General features: G+C 42.1%; 3 protein-coding genes across 3 annotated transcripts in view; 2 read left to right on the forward strand and 1 right to left on the reverse strand.

Annotated features, from left to right (window-relative positions):
- The window catches only part of LOC110681157, a 49,821-nt gene that overhangs the window by 15,914 nt on the left and 11,073 nt on the right, over positions 1-22,834 (forward strand). The window lies entirely within an intron of this gene.
- Positions 2,661-3,699, reverse strand: LOC5571794 (CCR4-NOT transcription complex subunit 11). Its single transcript, XM_001659878.2, has 2 exons — positions 3,165-3,699; positions 2,661-3,103 (listed from the first exon to the last, which is right to left on the reverse strand). Exons 1-2 carry the CDS (start codon positions 3,510-3,512, stop codon positions 2,675-2,677), a joined length of 777 nt encoding a protein of 258 aa, XP_001659928.1. The 5' UTR covers positions 3,513-3,699; the 3' UTR covers positions 2,661-2,674.
- LOC5571781 (BMP-2-inducible protein kinase) lies at positions 6,614-10,639 on the forward strand. The gene is given in 4 exon segments (XM_021856924.1): positions 6,614-9,432; positions 9,435-9,859; positions 9,861-10,466; positions 10,468-10,639. Coding segments are annotated over 4 exon segments (3,054 nt in total). The 5' UTR covers positions 6,614-7,511; the 3' UTR covers positions 10,570-10,639.

Consider the following 22,834-nt stretch of genomic DNA (forward strand, 5'->3'; position numbering starts at 1 on the left):
AATTTTCTAGAACAATCTCACAGATTTAAGTAAGTCGATTGGAAGTATTTATCATTTTTCGCATAACCAGGGCTGGTAGCAATCAAAGACCAAAATAATAGTGACTTTAGTGACCAAAATGATCAAAATAGTGACCAAATAGTGACCAAAAAGTGACCTTAAAGTGACTTCAAAACCAGAAGTATTAGTCATAAAATAAACCAGAAAGGAAAATACGTTCTATATTGATATTTACGAATGCACATATTGTGTAATTTTAGAATGTAGAGAATAGCAGTAATGGCTGGAAATGTTTCTTAACATTTGTCTGTCCAGGATAAGCCTTGATTGCTCAGAAAGATGGTACATTTAAGATTTAACTTATTCATAAAAAGTGGATGAATTTCAGAACATTCTGAAAAAAAAAAAATCCTTGCCTATCAAATATTAAAAACAAGCAGAAAAACTGAAACAATGGTAAAATTTGTGGCAGAATTTCTGTAAAATTAAAACCCTTTCTTCTGAGTAAACACTTATAACACTAATATCTACAATTAAACTGAACGTTCCAATAAATGAATTTCTGAAAACAATCATATCGTAAAACTTGTGAGGTTACAGGATTTATATGTTCTACGACCCTGAAAATGACTAATTTTGCATACCGTGCACCCCCGCTAATTTGGACGGTACCTCATGCAAACCATTTGAAATTGAATACTTAAAACCGTGTTTCTGTTTAGTCTTCTGGCTGTTTTGTTTTGATTCAGCGTTTCTTTTCACAACGTTCCATTTGACTTCATTGCATTCCATGAGCTAAATGACTGTTTAATCATTAATTTAGAATAAAAGCGGTCAAATCAATGGGGGTATCTAGTACTTACATTGTAAACAAACAGTAAACGATTGAAACCGCATATGTGTTGCTAAAATGTATTAACAGTATATTTGACGCATGGAAATCGCCACTGATATCACTATAAACGGTTTAAATTTGCTTTCTTCTGGAGGAAATCTCCAGAGGAATTTCTGAACAAAATCCTCCTCCTGGGAAAATCCTCGGATAAATTATCCTCTGAGAAACTTCTGGAGAAAATTCCCGAAGGATTTCTTAGAAACAAATTCTTAGAATTCCTGGCGGAAATCCTTACGAGATTTTCTGAAGGAAATTCCTGGAAGAATTTCTGGACGAAATCTACGAAGAAATTTTTGATGGAAATACCCGAAGAAATTCCTGGAGGAAACCCCCGGAGGTTTTGCTGTAGCGAATCCGCAGATGAATTCTTGAAAGAGGTCCCCGTAATAAATCCAAGAAGAAACTAGTGGTGGGAATCCATAGATTAGTTCCTGGTGGAAGTTGTGTTAGACACATCGGAACAACTTCGGTAGAATTTCTGGAAGAGCTCCTGGAGTGCTCTGTTGGAGAACTTCGTTGAGGAATCTTTAGATGTATTCTCGTAGAAATTATTTGATTCCCCGGAAAAATAGCTTGATGTTTGCTTTCCTTTTTAAATCAAACAGCTCAAATCTTGGTTCAAATCCGACATAAAATATACCAGGCTGCTAGCCTGTTCCAGAAAATAGACCTGAAAACTGATATAAAATAAAATTGGAACTTCATTTGCAACATCGGTTCAAGCTCAATTCTTTACTAAGGTCCAAAAATTTGAACCAAACCTGTGATTTGGTCCACCGGTGAAGATGCCCTAAGTTTTGCCAGAATCTCCTACAAAAAATTGCTCAGAAAAAAATTGCCATTTTTTATGGGAAATGTTTACGAAATATTCACCTAAATTCTTCCATAAAGCTAGCTAGGATTCCCTATTTTCTTGACACTTTCGTTTCCCAATCACACTATATTTGATATTACAAATATCAATTTCTTTTTGATGAAGTTTGAAAAGTTCCACCAGCCTTGAATTTAATTTTCAGCAGATCACGAAAATAGTGACTTTAGTGACCATTTTTCTGAAAAAAGTGACTTTAGTGACTTTTTGTTGGAAATAGTGACTTTTAAGTGACCAGGTCGAAAAAAGTGACCAAGTCACTAAAAAGTGACTTGCTACCAGCCCTGCATAACCTGTGATCTTGCCCTAAAAGCCTTTGGTAACCGAATGTGTAGCTTGTTGTTACCAGTATAAAAGCGTTGAATTCGAGCAATCGCTAATGCAACATAGACGGCGACATATGGCGCTGATCAAGGAGTTTATGGAACTGACCTATGATCTTGCTAATATGCTTCATACGCTGTACATCATGCAAAGATTGAGCCCACAAGGTATGTGCTGACATACGAAGCACCCCTTGGCCTTTCTGTGGGTTTGGTGTAAATTTTGACGATGAAAATCATACTGTCCGAGCATAGAGGACATAGTGTCCGGCCATAGAGGACACATTTCAGAGCACACTATTTTTGGTGCATAATGTTATCGACCATAAAAATGAATTTTAAAGGTTTATTTTTGTTCTCATGTGAGTTTTTGCTTAAAATAATGTGAATTTTTAATAATGTGCAAAAATTAACGGTAAAACTAATGTAGATTTTGAAATATTACCAAAAAACAATAAGTGTCCGGGCATAGAGGACTTCCCCAACTACACTGATGATTAACTTCTTATAACCACGCAGAAAAATAAGGGCTGTCAATTGATAACATTAAAATAAACTGACCCGATCCATCTAATTTCAAACAATTTACTTCACTTTACTAACCGAATTAGATTCCGTTTCGAGTTGCTTCAATAACCGAAAAAGTGCCGCTGCTTCCCTTATGCGACTGAATTCTACGCAAAACGCTTCCAGTTCAATGCACAGTTCACTCGTTTCGATTATCCGGTTCCGGATTAAACTTTGCAAGAACACACAAACCAATCTGACCAATCGGTTCTGCAGATAGCGATCCTTGATGGCCTCACAGGACGATATGCAGTTGCTGATGTACAGATGGATGAACTCGGTGGGAAGCTCGACCAGCGTCGTCAACCGGTTCACAACCTCCATGGAGTGGAGCGACATTTCCATGTTGACCAGCACGTTGAAATACTCGGTGATTTGCGGTGAATGAATTAACTTCAGCAGGATTTCGATTGCTATCAACGGATTGTACTCCACTAGGTCAGGTAACTAAAAAAAGCGAAGACACATCTTAAATCTTCAAAATGGAAATAACTTATCATCCACTTACCTTATCCGGAGTCAATCCCACATTATAAACCAGCTCTGGATCTTTCTCCAGCTCCCGGAGCAGGTCGTTCTGATCCTGAATGCTGAGGGCCTGTCGGAAGGATTGAGTGATCAGGTTCTTTGCATCCTTACCCACGGGTTTCGTCTCGTTGATCGAGCTGTTGTAGACGGGCTTGTGATAAGCGGGATTTGTCATGTCCAACCAAATCAGCTCATCTTCGCAGTTGAGCAGCGGAGGGGCCACAGTCATAAATTGAGTTCCGAAACCATTGGAGAGGAAGCTTCCGGTACTTCCGCTGCTTCCAATGCTGGTGCCACTATCTGATCGCTTAGTGGTTCCTCCTTCCATGACGCCAGCGCAAGGAAAGTTTATCTAACTTCATGCAACTATTCCTATTCTGTTACAAGAACATTAAGAAACATTTTTGTTTCCACTTTATACAACAATTCTTTTTAGATTAAAAATTTAAACGAAGAAAACCAAATAAACAAAACGTCGGTCAGTTTGCGTGGTTTTCGAGGCAGTAGTCCGACACATTTGTTTCCCCTATCCAAATCCGACAGATAAAATGACATTTGGAACAAATGAATTAAAATCGGCCAAAATTTGTCTTTTCAATCAAAATTGAATTTAATGGATCATTGAAGATAGTTTTTGCCAGTGCTCACCGCATCAAAACAAATGCACCACTGTATATGGGATTTAACATTGTGATAGCATTGCTGTTCTGGCAAACACACAAGGCTACGGTGGCGCTATCTACCCTTTTCATAGCGGCCGTTTTGGTTATTTTAATGATCCATTGGGTTTTATTTCCGGTTTTACAGAACGACGAAAGTAAGATTCTCTACTTTTGCAAACTAACCGGTACTTACGCCGCTCCATTGTATGAAAGACAAAGTGATTTAACTACGAATCAAAAACAAAACACTATTTTTGAGTTGATTTTACACTGGTACAAAAACGTCGTAAGTAACTAATTGCTTATCATTTTGTCATACAATAGGGTCCTAAAGGCCTGTTCCAATTTTAGTGCCAAACGCTTAAGTTTAGGCTAAAAACACATATTTACTCAATTTTTTAATGTTTTTCTTTTGTTTAAATCCAAAAAACATTTTTTTAAATATTTTGTCACACTCCTTGGCTTGAACTCAAATTTTGAGTGTATTTTGCTTTCCGTGTCCCTTCCAAAATGTCAGATGAGAACAACCCCAGTGTTAAAACTAAAAGTCCTGTGGTGTTTTTGTCGATTAAGCGAACGTCTAACATGACCAAAACTGTCAAGGTCCATTTATGGACCCAATTTTTAAATTAAAGTTTAAATATGATGTAGTCGTTATTTGAGCGGGAAAAATTGCTAAAATTGTTGCAGTAACATGCTTTTTCGTGTCATTAAATAAAAACAAGATTTCATTAAACATTTTAGGACCCAATTATCGTGGGAAATGATAGGAACTACAGCCAAACCTCTTTTTACGCTCACTTTTTACGCTCTCTTTTTTTACGCTCCAAATTCCAAATAACGTTTCCTCTTTTTACGCTCCGGATTCCAAAATGGCGTCAGACATTGATTTCCGTCATCTACTTATCGGTCATGTTCCAAAAATACCCATATTGCTTGGGTTTCAAGTGGTTTTCACCTGGTGTACATCGCTTAAATTTTGCATGCAAGCAGCTCGCGTTAAAACTCAAAGTACAGCCAAACCCAGGACTCCTGTTCAATGTTTTCGTGAAGGCGCAAAATAGAATTAATATCAATTTACAACCTCATATCCTTGCTTCATCGCAGCTCCTGAAACATCTCTCTTTAAACAATTTCAATATTTTTTAAAATAAAAAGTGTACATGTTACAAAGTTTTGACAAAGTATCATTAATGGCCACAAAGTTCAGTGTATGTGTTTATATACTTCTGTGTTCCGAGTTTTACTATATGCATGTTTCCTGACTTCTTGAGCATTTATTTCGACGTGTATTTTAGTAGATTGTAACTCTGAGGTCAAAAAACGTTGATGTTCGTTTGTCTAACATTTTGGAGATCACTACATCGTGATCAATCTAGTAGCCGTGTGTTTGATCAAAAAATAGAACATGAACACGAGAGCAATCAAAGGAACATTTTTGAACGCTCACAGAATATGAGCGTTGAGAATGCATCTCTGGAATAAACCCTATGAAAAATTGCAAAAAGGTAACGCGAAAAATATTTGTATGGCGAAATGCATCTAACAAAATATTTCTAAAAAATGGGAGCCATTTAAAAAAAAAATCATACGGTTGAGCGTAATGATGATGGGGTTTCGCATCTGCCAAATATTCTTTCGATTAAAGCTTTCAAATTGTAGTTAGATGCCTTTCCTCATGCATAATAAACTGAGAAAACTTCTGCTGATCAAATGTAGACATGAGCAAAGCAGGTAATCCATTCAAATGGATCTCACTGTAGAAAATTTCTTGACTTTTACTTTTCTTGAGCGGTACTGTCATGCTAGCGTGTGCAGTGTTGACCAGGGTGGACGCGTCACGCAAAAATCCTTTGAAGTTTGACATTCCATTATTAATTCCATTATTATTGTGCATTCAGAATACCTTTAGACCGAACTTCATTAGAGAAATTACAGTCGACTCTCTACATCTCGATGTTCTACATCTCGATATCTCTCCCTATGTCGATGATTTTTTCGGTCCCTTCATTTTGCATACATTTTCACTCTCCATATCTCGATATCCTCCTTATCTCGATATCTCCCTATCTCGATAAGATTTTCGTTCCCAATTTTCTCTCCGTATGTCGATATGCCCATTATCGAAGGTTACTAGACTAGATTTTAGAGATTCAAAACAATTTGCGAAGATGAAATGACAACTGTTTGTTTTTGATTTTCCTGGCAACGGAGTGATTTTCAATCCCTTATTCGTTAAAAACTTGTTCTGTCTCGATCTCTCCCTATCTCGATGGTCCCTTCGTTATCGAGATGTGGAGAGGCGACTGTGAATACCACCAACAAAAGTTCGCCTAAGGCTCCAAGCACAATGTGAACGGCAACGCGGTACAACGGCAAAACGGCATGCCCATCTTGATCTACACTTTACTTATCAATCCCGTGTTGACTAAATCCTTTTCAACATTGACTTGACAAGTAGAGTGTAGCTCAAGATGGGGTTGCCGTTTTGCCGTTGTACCGCGCTGCCGCTCACATTGTGCTTGAGGCTTTATGCGTCGGCGAAGCACCAAATTAGAATGCCGACGCCGAACTTCGCCGAAGTTTTGATTTGACTGCCGAACTTCTAATTGTCACTCGAATTGTCAATATTCCTTCCCATGCCATTTTCGATTTGTTTTACTTATGGCCGCACCCTAAGATGAGTTTCTGTCGGAGTTGGTGCGCGATAAAAATGACATCAGTTTCGTAATCTTCACCAGGACCCCGCGCGAGCGAAGTGACATTTCGCGTTTTGACTTTTTACTGGACAGGGACGACCAGAGTTTTTCCACCGTCCAACCAATCCAGCGCAGAGAGCAGCATCACAATCACACACAGTCAACCAGCCATCAATCAGTCAGTCAGTCGTCCAGAAGTTCAGAAGTGCTTTTTCTCTTCTCTATCGTGTCGTGATTACGTTTTCGTTCCGTGTTATCGCGGTGGTGTGGTGTGTCCAATTCCATTTGGCCAGGGTTTTCCCTATACGAAGCTGTGGGCCACCGAAATACCTGGTGTGCGAAGATATTCGTGTTTATCGGATGTAGCTAATCCAAGAAAAAAAGAGTGTTTATATAGGGGAACTTTCTGTGTGCGTTGTGTCAGCCAGCAGAAAAAGAAACTCGAGCAATTTTTTTTCGTTCGGCGATAAGGAAAAGGGCAGAAAAGGCAGTTATCATCGAGCAGTGAGTCATCCTTGTTATCCGGAGGATTTCGTGGACATCCGTGAATGCAGCTTTGCGCAATTATTATCATTCGTTTGTTGGTGGGGTGAAAATCGAAATGTTGTGGCGTAGCAAAAATAATTGAACAGCAAAACTGGTGCTCGGAAAGTGGGTGCTCTACGTTTAAGAAAAAGAAAAGAGGTGGAGGTGGTGGAGTACCTAGTTGGGGGATTTTCGCGTTCGGGAAACGAAAGAAAGAAGGTCGATCGGAAAGAAGCAAATAAACCAGTGGAAAAAGAGAAACACTGTTCAGGCATACAGGCAAACAGATAAAAGAGGAACGGGAGCAGAAAAGCAGAAGCACGAACAACAAATCAAGAAACATTTTTGCCTTAAGTGCGACGCCGTTACGTTAAAGGGAAGCTATCTCCGGGGGGAGGGTTTCTTTGGATCAGCGTAGGAAGCGAGCCAAAAAGGGAAGCAATGAAAAAGTTTATCTCCAAGTTTGAAAACAAGAATGAGGCAACGCCAAGCAAGGAAACGAACAGTTTCGTGGGGAAAACGTTCAAACTGAGCCGGGACAATGTGGTGACGGTGGAGGAAGTGCTGGCCGAGGGCGGCTTTGCGGTGGTGTTTCTAGTCAAGGGCCACAATGGCCAAAGGTACGCCCTGAAGCGGCTGTATGTGAACAATGAGCACGACTTGGGCGTCTGCAGCCGGGAGATTAAGATAGCCAGTAATCTGAGCGGCCACAAGAACATCATCGGATACATTGACCATAGCATAAACCCCAAGGGCAATGGAGTGCACGAAATTCTGCTGCTGATGCCTTATTGCAAAACGAATCTGCTTACACTGATGAATGCCAGGATTCCAACCGGGTTCAACGAGCAGGACGTTCTGCAGATATTCTGCGATGTGGCAGAGGCCGTTGCCCGGTTACATCAATGCCAAACGCCGATCATTCATCGAGATTTGAAAGTGGAAAACATCCTCCAAAACGACATAGGAAATTTTGTGCTGTGTGATTTTGGGTCGGCGACCGCTCGGGTACTGAACCCTAATACCCACGGGAGGACGCTGGTCGAAGAGGAGATACAAAAATACACCACGCTCTCTTACAGGGCTCCGGAGATGATTGATCTCTTCTCGGGACAGGATATAACCGTGAAGGCGGATATATGGGCCCTCGGGTGTCTTCTCTACAAGTTGTGCTTTTTCACGCTGCCTTTTGGGGAAAGCGCTCTTGCTATCCAAAGCGGACATTTCAGTATTCCAGACAACTCCAAATATTCCCGGGAAATCCATCAACTCATTCGGTACATGTTGGAACCGGACATCGAGAAACGTCCCAACATCTATCAGGTGTGCGAAGTAGCATTTAAAATTGCCGGGAAGACCAACCCGGTGCGGAACCTAACGAAATCTACGGTTCCTGGGTTAGAATTTCTGATCGTTCCACCATACGAGAGCGAAACGAAACGCGTTCCATCGGCCACGAGCTCCAACGTAAAAGCAACGAAACAAACAGCTGCCTCTGCTCTGGAAGGTGGCACATCCGTGGCTCCACGGCAGAGACCCAAGGCCTCCCAATCGGCGAACAATAGTTTTTCTCTGGGACTCCCTTTAAATCCTTCACCCAAGAATATCCTTTCGTCGCCAACTCCCGGTGCAGCTCCGTCGATTCCCCTCGACCAACCAGGCCCTGCTGTGGCCCCTCAAGCGGAACCATTCGTGGCCAAATTCAGCGCCAATTTCCCTCCACCACCAACGCAGGAAATCCCCAACAGTAATCTGTTTCAATCAACCTATCCGGACCCGTTCCGAGAAGCGGATGTCCTCCAAGAAGCCGGATCGTCCCACTCAGTAGTACACCCAGAAGCAAGCGTTCCAACGTGCGATTCCTCAGCGTCTTCGTCCGTTCTGCAGTCCCCTAGTCACGCCTCGGCCTCATCTCAATCAGGAACGCCACACGGTACCGGAAGTGGCACCAGTGTAGCTGGCTCTTTGCTCCCTTCCAAGCAACCCATCGTTGGCCATCGGCGCAACATGAGCGACACGTCGGCATTCAACAAAGCCTACACCACAGAAACCTCTCAGTTTCTGGCACCATACGATGTATCATCCAACAACTACCAGCCGCCGCAGAACACGCTCGGAAGTAACGGTTCCGAGCAGAACCTCCATTCCATTCCGGCCACTTTCGATTCACGCTCCTCGAATCCTCAGCTGAACCCAACCGGTACTCAACAGCAACCGTGGAATCCGTTCGGTGATCCCACCCCTTTCAGTCAAATGACCGAAGACCACATCTTCGGCGAGGAGTTCGATAAAATACGACAACAAGGCTCCCAAGGCAGTCTGAAGACTCCGCCGGAATCAACCTCTCGGCATCCCTCACTACCCAAGTGCAACCTATCCTTAACCAACCAATTCAATCTCTTCCCCTTCAGTCTCAATTCTCCCCGGAGAACATTCCCCCGGATACTCCGGAAGACGATCCCTTCAGCTCGGCGCCGTTTTCCCTACCCGTCCGGGACAAGAACCGCTCGATCAAGCTCGGTTCCAAGCGGGTGATCGTCATCGACGGTGGTTTTTCCACTCAACTGGCCACTCATGTCGGTCAGGCCGTCGATAAAGATCCCTTGTGGAGCTCGCGCTACAACGCCACGAACCGCGGAGCTGTCCTAGCCACCCATCTGGATTTCCTACGAGCAGGCGCGGATTGTATCCTCACCAACACCTACCAAGCCTCGATCGAAGGTTTCATGGATTTCCTCGATCTCAGCGAAGAGGACAGTCTCAAACTGATTAAATCTACGGTAGAACTTTGCAAAACTGGCGCGAACCCAGTACCTTGAGGAAAAACGGGACAACAAGTCCCACAAAATTCCATGGGTAGTGGGTTCCATTGGCCCCTACGGAGCACACCTCCACGACGGATCGGAATACACAGGAAGTTACGCGGATACGGTTCCGTTCGCACGGATTCAAAACTGGCACCGGCAGCGGATCAATGCAGTCATCGAAGCAGGAGTCGATGCATTGGCCATTGAAACCATTCCCTGTCGGATGGAAGCGGACGCGCTGCTCGAATTGATGACCGCCGAGCACCCAACGGTGCGGTTTTGGATTTCCTTCCAGTGTAAGGATGGGGCCACATTGGCGCATGGTGAAAGTTTCGCCGAAACGGCCGTTGGACTGTGGACAAAGGCGCGCGCTCTGAAAAACCCCAATCTGATGGCGGTGGGAGTGAACTGTGTCCACCCTCAATTCGCCGTTCAATTGCTGAAAGCCGTCAACGAACGGAGGCCTGACGAGGACAAGATACCGTTGATAGTGTATCCCAACTCGGGCGAAGTATGGAGTGCGGGGTCGTGGACCGGACAGGAGGACTGCATTCCCCTGGAGACGTACGTGCCGCAGTGGATCGATCTGGGGCGCGAAGTTCGTCGGGGGATGCTGCCGAACCAATGCGCGGGATATCAAGCGCATCAAGAAAACGGTGCTCAACCTGTACGGAGGTGGTCGGAGTGCATAGGAGCAGGAGACCGATGACACCGAGGAAGCTGCTGGCAAGCTATGATCGGATGGTCGTCTGTTTTCCTGTTGAAGGTGAGTTTGGTATACTTTCCTAAAACCGTAGAAATGGCATTAACCATACACAGTTCAACACATAAAATGTAGACAAAGTTCCGACTTCAGCTCCTGAAAGTACATACATAGTATGTTCGAAGTTTGGAGTTACGCCCTTTTCAATCGTTTAGCTTAATTTTTCCTTAGTGCGGCTTTTATTCCACGAAATTTTGGAAATTTCTCAATGCAAGCTTTGGGCGAAATATTCTTCACACAAAAACACACAACTTTAGTGAACATGTCGCAGCGGTATTTTTATTTGTTCGTAGTGTTTTAGTACAAAAACTCTAAAAATGGATTTTTTACATTTTTGGTAACACAGTCATCTCTCCCTTACTCGATATTGAAGGGACCATCGAGTTAGGGAGGTATCGAGTTACAGAACACAAAAACAGTACAACTGCATTCCAAGGGACCATCGAGTTAGCCTTGAAAACCAACATTTACTATGGTTCTCTAACTCGATATCGAGATACGGAATCGAGTAAGGGAGAGTTAACTGTAATTTATGAACCGTTTATATTTTATCAAGATTGTCTTTCTAATTTTGATAACATACAAACGGTTTCACCAAGCCAAGATTTCCGTAAAATAAATCTGTGTTCAAATTGAAGTTTTCTCTGACCATTTAATATGATTTTTACCGATATGAATGTGTCGCATGGCTTCATCCTACAAAATGATTGAATTGAACACTTTTCTAGGATTCCCAAAACATGCTACGACAACCTCGTGACAACTTAAGGTTATGATAAATCAAAGCCAAACATCGAATTTTCAAAAGTACAAATATGAAGAATCAAATACTAGTTCGGACTGAAAATTTGTTCTATGGTTTACTCGCTGGAGTTGACCACTAGATCACATGTTCAGCGTACAGCAATGTTTGGTTTTTTACATTTGTGTTCTTCGAAATTTAAAGGTGGCTTTGATTCATCTTCAACTTGAGCATTTTTAATTAATTCTTTATAAACCTCCACAAATTTAGACATGTCGCATGGCTAACGAAGGTAACTTTTTATTCCACTCGCTGTGTTGGGGAAAATACGGGTAGGACAATTAGCACTTGGCTTGTGTAAATTTGAGATTAAGAGAATTACTTCAGGTACCGAACATAATTGTTTGTTATGAGGAATCTAATTTTTCAACTCAAAGGAATGTGTCATTGCATATTGCATTTCAACGGAAGTATTCTCGGCAAGCTACTACTTCTAGTCGACTCAAACATTGTTACAGGGGACCAACGACGGCAGGGCTAATCCTCTGCAGCCGACTTTCGTAATTCCAGCATAATCTAAGTGACAGCCGTAATTACTGCATTCCAACCAGCCTATGGATATGCCCTATATCAACTGCAGCGATTTGCATTAGACAGGATGTCCCGGGCCCGAACCATCTGACAAGCCAATCGAGCCCTCTGTCACCATGGAAGATGGTGTCTCCATCCATGTCGATAGCCTGATTCCAACACTCGGCATCCAATGAGAATATATATCAAGGTGTGGAAGAAGAAGCAATGACTTAGTAAAGAGAACAGTGCGCATCGTACCTTCGTGCTGTGCGTACACGAATTCTCTCTGCTCTTGGAAGTTTTCTTAAAAACTACCTAAAGCAATAAAACAGTAATTTTCAGTGCTAAAATTAAAAACGGTACTTTTCAGTGCTAAAATTAAAAACGGTACTTTTCAGTGCTACTAAAACAGTACTTTTCAGTATTATTTTTCTACTATTGATCCCTTTACGATCCTTGTTTGGACCCGTGCCTTAGATTTTTCGTTGGCGAAAGCTAGCGGTGGTAATCCTTCTTGGACACCGTCTTGGAAAAACCCCCTTAGGAGGTCACGTCTTCTTTCGTTTTTTGTTTCACTAAACATGGTTGCAACTACAAATAAAAGGAAGGGTGAATCTCTGAATTCACAACTTCCTTCCAAAAAAGTGGGATTTTAAAACTGTCACTAAACGTGGCAAGAATAAAAGAAAGGAGTTTTCTTCGGAATGCGAACTTCCTTTCAAAGGGTGAAATGAATAATAATTGTATCGAAATAAGCAATCAGTTCGATGCTTTAGACAAATTTTCCGAACACCAAATCGAAGCAGCTTCTAGCCCAGGTTCTTTGATTCAAGTGAGAAAGCAAAGAGTGCCACCTATCGTGGTCAGTTGTTCCGAATTTGGGGGATTTAGGCAGGAGATCTTGAACTCCATTAGGGGAATCAAGGTTTCCTTCCAAATCGCAAAGAAAGGAGACTGTCGCGTATTGCCGGAAACTCTTGAAGATCGCGAACTTTTTCTCAAACATCTTGAAGAGAAGAAGCACAAATTTTTTACTAATCTGCTAATATCAATGCACCCCCTAGCCATGGCCAATCTGCGTTGTTTACACAAACATCCCTATAAACCCCCCACGCTGGGAAATACGTTTACCGAAAAAGGCGTTATGAGGTTCTGCACTGCATTATTGTATTGGATTTACTTTAATGGCATTGTTGTTAGCAAATTCACAAAAAGTGAAAGAGAAAGAAAACATTTTTTTTTAATTTCTTTATTAGTATCATTTCAAACATTACATTCATTATTTATAATATCTAGGTGTTCTGTGTTATTAGACAACACTATCATCCTAGTTTGGTAAAACAAATCTAAGATTTTATTAACATTTTGTTAATAACATATTACATTTCATTTGCCGTAGCAGTTCAGATTGTTTACAGGTGAGTTGATTTCACCTGCTTATAAGAGAAAAAAACGTTTTGAATATACTTAACCTAACTTAATCTAAACATATAACGCATTAATCGTAACAATAGAAGATAATTATTTTATTTGACATTTGTTCCAATGTTTCTACATTTGATATTCTATGTAACTCATTGGTACTATACCAGGGAGGAAGCTTGAGAATCATTTTCAAAATTTTATTTTGAATTCTCTGCAGAGTTTTCTTCCTGGTATTACAACAGCTAGTCCATATTGGTACAGCATACAACATGGCTGGCCTGAAAATTTGTTTGAATGTCAAAAGCTTGTTTTTAAGACAAAGTTTTGATTTTCTATTAATAACCGGATAGAGACATTTTACATATTTATTACATTTGGCTTGAATGCCCTCAAAGTGAGTTTGAAAGTTAAATTCTTATCTAGCATGAGCCCTAGATACTTAACTTCATCTGACCAATTTATTGGAACCCCTCTCATCGTGACAACATGTCTACTTGAAAGTTTTCAAAAAAAGAGCTTTTGGTTTATGTGGGAATATTATTAGATGAGTTTTGGAAGCATTAGGAGAAATATTCCATTTTTGCAAGTATGAGGAAAAAATATCCAAACTTTTTTGCAATCAACTACAGATGACACGCAGGCTTCGCACGGTGTCTCTGGTAGAAAACATTAATATAAAAAAATCAGTATCGATGAAACACCCACCAAATGAAAGCTTAGGCTTTCCCCTTTCATTTGAGACCGGTTTGAAAATGTTCTATCGGGAGATCCTGAACATTTTTTTTTATTTTAGTAAGAGATCCGTAAAATTGGTGCTTGTGTCGCGTGATAAGTTTATAAATTCATTGTTTTGGGTCAACATTTTGGTTTGCTGATTAGCGGTATGCCTGTTAATGATTACAATAAATATATCCCAATTTCACACCTAATAATAAATATATATATATATATATATATATATTTACACTACACTCTGTCAGGAGACCTGAAACATGAAACCGAAAAGCCATGAAGACAATCGTTCGAAGATTTGCGTATTGTGTTTAAAGAATTTGTGTCTGCAACCGTTATCAGCAATAGTGGTTGATATTATTGAACAGCACATTCTTCACGACATCAGGATTACTGTTGGCTCTCCGGCCAACGGAACTGGATAGCAGAAGAAAGCACGAATTTCCAATTTCTTAATGTTTATTAGCGAGCATTAAAAAATTCCTGAAATTCCATTAATTAGTTCAGCGCAATGAAATTTTATACTCAACTTACGTTTAGTTCGTTTAGCGTTCTTCATGGGCTTTCTTCTCCTACTCCGCTCAAACTATTCTAGCTTTACCAGCTTCACCTAATTAATTATAAGTTTCAATAAATGTAATGTGTCGGATATTAATAGCAAGACTTACGTTACTTCGGACCACTATGGTAATTCGTTCTAAGATATCCGAGATCTGTGATAGGTTAGCTTTGCGAGTTCATAGGTGTTAAGCTATACAACAATAATAATCCTTAAGAAATTACATCCTATATATAGTTCAGCAAATAATTACCTTCCAAGAATTAATTTTAGGACCACATTTAGAGTTTAAGAATAATTATAAGAAATTTCTGACTATCCAACGTTAAGCATGAGAATGTACACTTTCTACCGACTTTTCTATTTTGCAAATCATCATTCTTCGCATATCGCTTTTGACGTTCGCTTTTCATCATCCGTCATCGTTCTAACTGAGTCGGGTTGTTAATTCAATCGATATGATGATGTTGAGGAAGATCGTTCTGCTGAGCCGCGTCGACCGAGGGGTCGCAACACTCCTCCCCAGGTACGCCAGTCTTCTGGTCTACTAATTCTTCGCGGCGTACGTCCAGAACAGCAATCTTGGTTGCGGGTCGCTCATAGATCCCCATTTTAGTTTGTACTGTAGCTGATCTCACATGTCCGTCTTTCGCCTGCTTTACCGCAATTATCCTGCCTTTTAGCCAACAATTCCTTGGAAGATCTGGATCAACTATTACCACAATATCGTCCACTTCAATTGCTTTGACATCAGGAAAACCACTTCGTCCGTTTGGTAAGCTCAGGCAGGTAATCACGAAGCCAACGTTGCCAAAATAGGTCTGCTTCCCTTTGTGACTCTCGCCAAGATCTTCGCAAAATTAGTGCTCTGTCATCCATTCCGAGAAGCGGGCTTCAGACCGCTGGAAGATCCTAGGATGAAATGATTCGGTGTTAACACCGGTGCGTCAGGGTCGTCCACAGGAACATAAGTCAATGGTCGAGAATTGATGAGGTTCTCAATTTCGGCTAAAGTATTGCGCAGAACTTCATCACTCGGACGTCGCATTGGTAGCATTTTCTGAAGGTTTGCTTTCACTGTCTGGATGAGCCTCTCCCATGCCCCACCCATGTGTGGAGATGCTGGTGGAATGAAGGTCCATTCAGTGTGTTGACTTGTTATCTCTTGGATGACTTGCTGCTGATCCATTTCTCGCAATGCTTCACTCAACTCCTTGTTAGCGGCGACAAAATTCGTTCCCCTATCGCTATAAATTTGAATAGGAACCCCCCGCCTTGCCATAAACGTCCGTAATGCCATAATGCAAGAGTCTGCACTAAGGGAATGTGCGACTTCTAAATGTACCGCTCTGATGGTTAAGCATGTTATAAGGACTCCCCATCGCTTTTTCGTTTCTCCGTCCTACTGCCACAGTCATGGGCCCAAAATAATCTACGCCGACGTAGGAGAAAGGCCTAGTGTACGCGGCCAATCTTCCATTCGGAAGGTCTGCCATAGGTGGAGGCATGGGATTTGGCACGTTGAATTTTACATGTTTGACAATCAGCCTTGACCTTTCGGAACACTCCACGTAATTTCGGAATTCGAAAAACTTGCCGCAACTCGTTCAGCACAGTCTCGTGGTTGCGGTGGTGATACCGCTGATGGTAACTTTTTACGATAAGCTTTGTGATGTGGTGGTCCTTAGGAAGTATTATAGGATTTTGTGCATCAGTACTGGCATACTGACATGCGCTGATTCGTCCATGCATTCTCATCACTCGCTCTCCATCTAAGAATGGGTTTAACGTGAATAAGGAACTTGATTTCGGTATTGCCCTACTGGACGTCCTATTCATCAGAATGTCCATCTCTTCTGTGAATGACGAACTTTGAGCCTCTCGGTAAAGCACATTTGATGCGCATACAAGTTCGTCCTTGGAGAAAGGCCCAGTGTTACGTTCGATACCTGCTATTTTTTGTCGGATATTGGCGATGAATCTGATCAATGTTGCTGCAACATGTAGCAAACGATTTCATTCCGAAAATTTATCCGTCTGGAATATCGGCTGGAATTCATCCTTGTAATGGAGCAAATTTGCTCGAAGTTCTTCTCTGGTTGTATTCGTGCTGAAAGGTTCACATGGCCAAGTGTCTGCTGCGCGCCACAAGAATTCTGGTCCTTTGAACCACCTGCTCTGGCAGCCAAGATCTGGCGACCGCTTCCATATAGTTGCATCATCTGCTATGTTGTCCTGCGAACTGATCCACCTCCAGTTATCAACATTTGTCACATCCAGTATTTCGCTGATTCGCCAAGCCACGTACGGGGAATATTGACGATGGTCTGAGCGCAACCAGCAAAGAACGTCGCGAGCATCAGTCCAAAAGAATCGTTCGTTGATCTTAAAGGACAAGGCTTCAGAAATTGTTTTGGCGAGCCTTGAGCCGAGGACAGCACTCTGTAACTCCAGTCTGGGAATGGAGACAAATTTGAGTGGCGCTACACGTGATTTAGCCCCGACGATCGCACACTCTATCGTACTGCCTTGTTGAAAACGCAAATATACTACAGCCGCATAACCCAACTCACTAGCGTCGACAAAGGTATGTAACTGTACCAACGTATTCGGACTCATCGACGTCAGCAAACGGTAGCAACGAGGGATGGAGACGTCTTCCAATTTAGGAAGAATACGCAACCAGTTCTCCCATTTCTCATATAGATTGTCCGGTATCTCATCGTCCCAACCTATGGCAGATCGCCAAATCTCCTGGAACAAAATTTTGAGACCGACGAGTACATGGGATAGCAGGCCCAGCGGGTCAAAAAATGGACATGAGCGTACGCAGTACCTCCCTTTTAGTTGGCTTTCGTTCTCCCGTCAGAAGCATTGCGTCGTGTTTCGGCGAGAGTTTGAATGTGAAGCAATCCGAATTCGTACACCACCACATCCCAAGGACCTTTTCCATTCCCAATTCTGATCCAACATAAAGGCTTTTGTCCGCTGTTTTTTCTTGATGCAGAGCTTGAAGTACAGCTGGCGAGTTCGAAATCCAATTCCGTATTTCAAACCCAGCTTCAGCGTGAATGGATCTAACATCTTTCGCTAACTGAACAGCCTCCTCTTCGCTTTCGACACTGACCAACATGTCATCCACATAATGCTGCTTAGTGATCGCTTCAACTGCCCTGGGAAATTGGCCGGCATATTTCTCCGCATTCAAGTTTTTGACAAATTGAGCACAGGTTGGTGAGCAGCTAGCCCCAAAGGTCATGACTTGTGACACGTATGTGCTTGGTGTTTCATCATTGGATTATCCTTCCATAAAAACAGCTGGCAACCTTGATCTTCTTTTGCGATTCTCACTTGCAGAAACATTTCTCTAATATCGCCTGTGATTCCAACCTTATTTTCTCGAAACCGGTACAGAACACTATTCAACGGAGTTAATTGATCAGGACCCTTTATCAACATAGAATTCAGAGAAATATTTCCGGTTTTCGCTGCACAATCCCAAACGAGGCGTAATTTTCCCCGGTTTGTTAACGTTGAATACGGGAAATATCGGAATATACCAGATACGTTGCATCCACGCTTGAAGTTCTGCTTCCGAAATCTTCCTAATGTAGCCCTTTTCCTCATAATCTTTCATTTTTTCACGAAGAGCAGCAGCTAGTTCAGGTTCCTTTTTCATCCTGGAATCCAAACAATGGAATCGTCGTAAAGCAGTCGGTTTACTATTCGGCAAACGAAATTCATCATATTTCCAGAGTAGACGTGTTTCATAGTGTCCGTCGTCTGTCTGGACAACTCCATCCAAGATGTTTAGCGCTCTCTGATCCTCCTTACACAATAGTGGTTTATCGGGTTTTGTAACACCAAGCCCTTCTAGTGAAAAGTATTTCTCGTACCGCTTTCTCCAGAAATTCATAAGACCTTTCAGTACAAATGCATACTTGTACACCATGATAGGCTAACAAAAAGTCATCTTCATCAGATCCACCGTGAAGAACCCACCCTAGTCTGGTTTTTGTTGCTATCGGTTCGTTTAATTTCCCTTCTCGTGCTTTCAAAGGGTAGCTCAGACTTGCATTCTTCATACCAATCAGTATGCGAGGCTGCGCATTCTGATATGATTCTACAGGAATTCCTCGCAAATGTTTGTAATGGTTCGCCATTTCTTGCGCATCAACAGACTGGCGGAATAGATCTAGAGAAGAGACAGTATGTACTCCATGAAGCCAGTACCTTTTAACGTTATTTCCGGTACCAGAAATCTGAATGTTCAACTTAATTGAGTCATTTTCTGAACGACCCATGTTTCCTGTCCACTTAAGACAGAGTGGTGAACGTTTTCCTTCTACCTCCAATTCAGTAGCCAGAGTTGCATCCATCAAAGTATAGGAAGATCCATCATCGAGAAACGCGAAAAGTTTTTATGTGTTTATCTGGACCATAAAGAGTTACAGGCACAACTCGAAACAGGGTTTTGTTAGTGATCTGATGATGGATATTGCACTCACTCTCGAACTTACGAGTTGCTTAGGTTCGTGGTGTTTCGGGTGATGCTGCAGATTTGACCTCAGTTTTTGGAGCAGCTACTAAATCTCGTTGATTATTATGTAGAAGTTGATGGTGTTTAAATTCGCAACCGTTTTTACCGCAGAGCTTCTGTACCTTGCACGAGCCCTTGTGATTCTTAAGGCACTTTCGGCAAAGTCCAAATTCTTTAACAACAGCCCATCGTGAATTATACCCCAGCTCGTAAAACCTTTGACATTTGTCTATTGGTAGGACAGTCGCATTTACATACTACACAGGTCACTTCTGCATGCTTAAACTGGCCTGACGGAGATTGATGAGGCGGCTTCTTTGGTTCGTCCTCAACGTCCTCGGCATGAGCATTTAGAAACGCCGGATTGTTCTTTCCGCTTCGCTGAAGTTTCGATCACTAGACGCCCCTGCAAGGGGACAAATGTCTTCTGCAAGCTCGTACAACCAACTTGAGAAAACGACAAATTCACAGCGGCAAAATTACGGCGATATCTGGCCCAATCAAGCTTGATAGTGGTTGGCAATTTATCAACCAGCTCACGGAGAAGAGCCACGTTATAGGAATACTCTTCTAATTGACACGCTTCGATTGTGGCGCATAAATTTTGAACAGAGAGAGCGAATACGATTATAGTATCTAATTTCTCGGCTTTAGGCGCCGGCGTGGAGCTAATTTTGGCCATTAAATTGTGCACGATGATCTCGGGATTTCCGAAGCGCATTTTAAGAGTTGAGATAATTTGAGTACGTTCATCGGGTGGCATTAACATACATTTTACCGCTTCGAAGGCTTTTCCGGTGAGGCATTTCTGCAAACGGACAAGATTTTCCTCCGCTGTATATCCGCACATGGCAGTCGTAGTTGTGAACGAGGAAAAGAATAGTGGCCATTCTTCAGGGGTGCCACTGAAAGTTGGCAGCTCACGTGAGACGGCTTGTCGAGCGACTACTTGGCTACGAGTCAAATTATTACCCTCGTCATGTTCAAACATATCGTACCTTAACGAAGAACGACCGAGTCCTAATGAATTTGCGATTCTCGGCTCTCTATCTAGTTGATGGCTCATATTCGGGCGTTGCGTCCTAGAGTGTACGACTTGATGCTGCGGAAGAAACGTTTGTGGTTGATGGGCTGGGATATTAGAGTACCGTTCAGTCGCTAATGTTTGGAAACATTCTAGGAGCGCTCAAGGGTACAGCTTCAACATCGAGCAGGTTTGGGCCTACCAAACTGGTTACAAATTGGAGGCATGCTGTTTGGAGGTGGTGGCTGCGGGTTCACATTCAACGCAGTTGTTCCGGGGATCGGATCCTGATCCCGCGTACGTTGTCCGGCTGTCAAACCATTTTCAATCCACTCGTTCACTCGATCACTCGTTTTTATCTTCTTCCGATTCAGCAACCGACGATTGATTCACTGGCAATCTCCAATAAAAGGGCGTACCGCTTTGAAGGTATTCACGTTTCCTCCGGTTTTCTTCTTCCTGCAATTTTCTCTCCTCGTCCAGCATTTTTCAACTCCAACTCCAATTGTTTGTGTTTCGTGGATCTCTTCGACGTTCCTGAGTGGCTGACTTGATGTCTCCCCGAAAACTTGCTTCGCGGTTTTTTCCAGGTTTATTTGACGGTACTTTCAGCAGCTCATTCGAAGTTTGTCAACTAACGGAACCGTGGTCGGGAATGATGGTGCTGGATGCCAGGGGAACGTTGGCGGTTACTGATGTCGCAGGAGCCTTGGTTGAGATGTGATGGTAGACATTGTCGTATATCTGTCATCTCTGGAAACATATTTGGAGCACACAACAGACGGGTTCAATTGTGGAATTGTGTGGGGGTGAGATATTGTGCACCAGCGAGTGTAAATATGCTTGGTGGCAATAGCAATATTTAGGCGCAAAGCACGTGCTAGATGAAAAATAGGCATTTGGCGGATTGAGTGTACTGCTATTATCAATAACAGACATAGGCGAAATATTGTACTCGACGGAACATTTACCAATGCAGATGCATTAATATGAGTACTGGTTGTTACGTTGGCAAGGCGGTTAAACTTGTTGGTTTGGGAACGAGATTCAAAGGTACTGATGTTACCCTGATCGAAGGTTGCTGATAGCCGACGTACTCACAGCTGAAGATGTTACCTTCGCAGAATCCTTCTTCTGACTTCGTTAGAGGCAGATAGGCACGTAGGACAATTCCAATCGCGGTAGGCGACACCTGACTCACTTCCACACACTCGAATGGTACCAGTCATCGCACTTGTCGCACTGGACCATTCGAGTATTGTCTTCGCCGCTGCAAGCTTTGCAGTGGTGGTTGCCATGGTTTCCACCATCAACGTTTCGTACAGAGCCTCCTACGGGCTGACCATCGCGGGACGCAGTAGTACTCCTCGTCTTGATTGGCGTTCTTCCCAGCATTGCCCAGTTAGTATGGCGATAAACGAATTTTTTAAATTGTTGGCTCTCCGGCCAACGGAACTGGATAGCAGAAGAAAGCACGAATTTCCAATTTCTTAATGTTTATTAGCGAGCATTAAAAAATTCCTGAAATTCCATTAATTAGTTCAGCGCAATGAAATTTTATACTCAACTTACGTTTAGTTCGTTTAGCGTTCTTCATGGGCTTTCTTCTCCTACTCCGCTCAAACTATTCTAGCTTTACCAGCTTCACCTAATTAATTATAAGTTTCAATAAATGTAATGTGTCGGATATTAATAGCAAGACTTACGTTACTTCGGACCACTATGGTAATTCGTTCTAAGATATCCGAGATCTGTGATAGGTTAGCTTTGCGAGTTCATAGGTGTTAAGCTATACAACAATAATAATCCTTAAGAAATTACATCCTATATATAGTTCAGCAAATAATTACCTTCCAAGAATTAATTTTAGGACCACATTTAGAGTTTAAGAATAATTATAAGAAAATTTCTGACTATCCAACGTTAAGCATGAGAATGTACACTTTCTACCGACTTTTCTATTTTGCAAATCATCATTCTTCGCATATCGCTTTTGACGTTCGCTTTTCATCATCCGTCATCGTTCTAACTGAGTCGGGTTGCTAATTCAATCGATATGATGATGTTGAGGAAGATCGTTCTGCTGAGCCGCGTCGACCGAGGGGTCGCAACAATTACAGTCTGGTATTGTCCTACAAAAATATGTCGAGCTTGCACCTTTATTCGTTCAGTAACCAGTTCAAACTTTTGAATATAGCACTGTATAAATATAAATACAATTTAAAACCTACCACTCGAAGCATGTAATGATGTGAGAACAACAATCTCACCAAAACTAAAGGGAAAACGTGGTAGACACAGTAATGCAAAAAGTAAGTGCCAATTGAATTGGTTGGTTGTCGAATCTACACGGTTTACCACCCAACTGAGAATCTTATTCAACATCTGTGCAACCAAAAAAAAAACATTTGTTCGCTGATGACTTGTTTTTGATTATAAAAAAATTTGATTTGAGCACCAGATGAGCGTTGCAGTTGAACAGCTGTCTAAGGGGTTTGGATGTTGCAATCGCCCCAAACATCGCTTTCAAAATCAGCAGACCTAACCAATCAGTTCAGGGGTTTTTAGAGGTAACACATTTGCACTTTGATTTGAATGA

Source organism: Aedes aegypti, unplaced genomic scaffold (genome assembly GCF_002204515.2).
Source record: "Aedes aegypti strain LVP_AGWG unplaced genomic scaffold, AaegL5.0 Primary Assembly AGWG_AaegL5_hic_scaff_486_PBJ_arrow, whole genome shotgun sequence".
Lineage (NCBI taxonomy): Eukaryota > Metazoa > Arthropoda > Insecta > Diptera > Culicidae > Aedes > Aedes aegypti.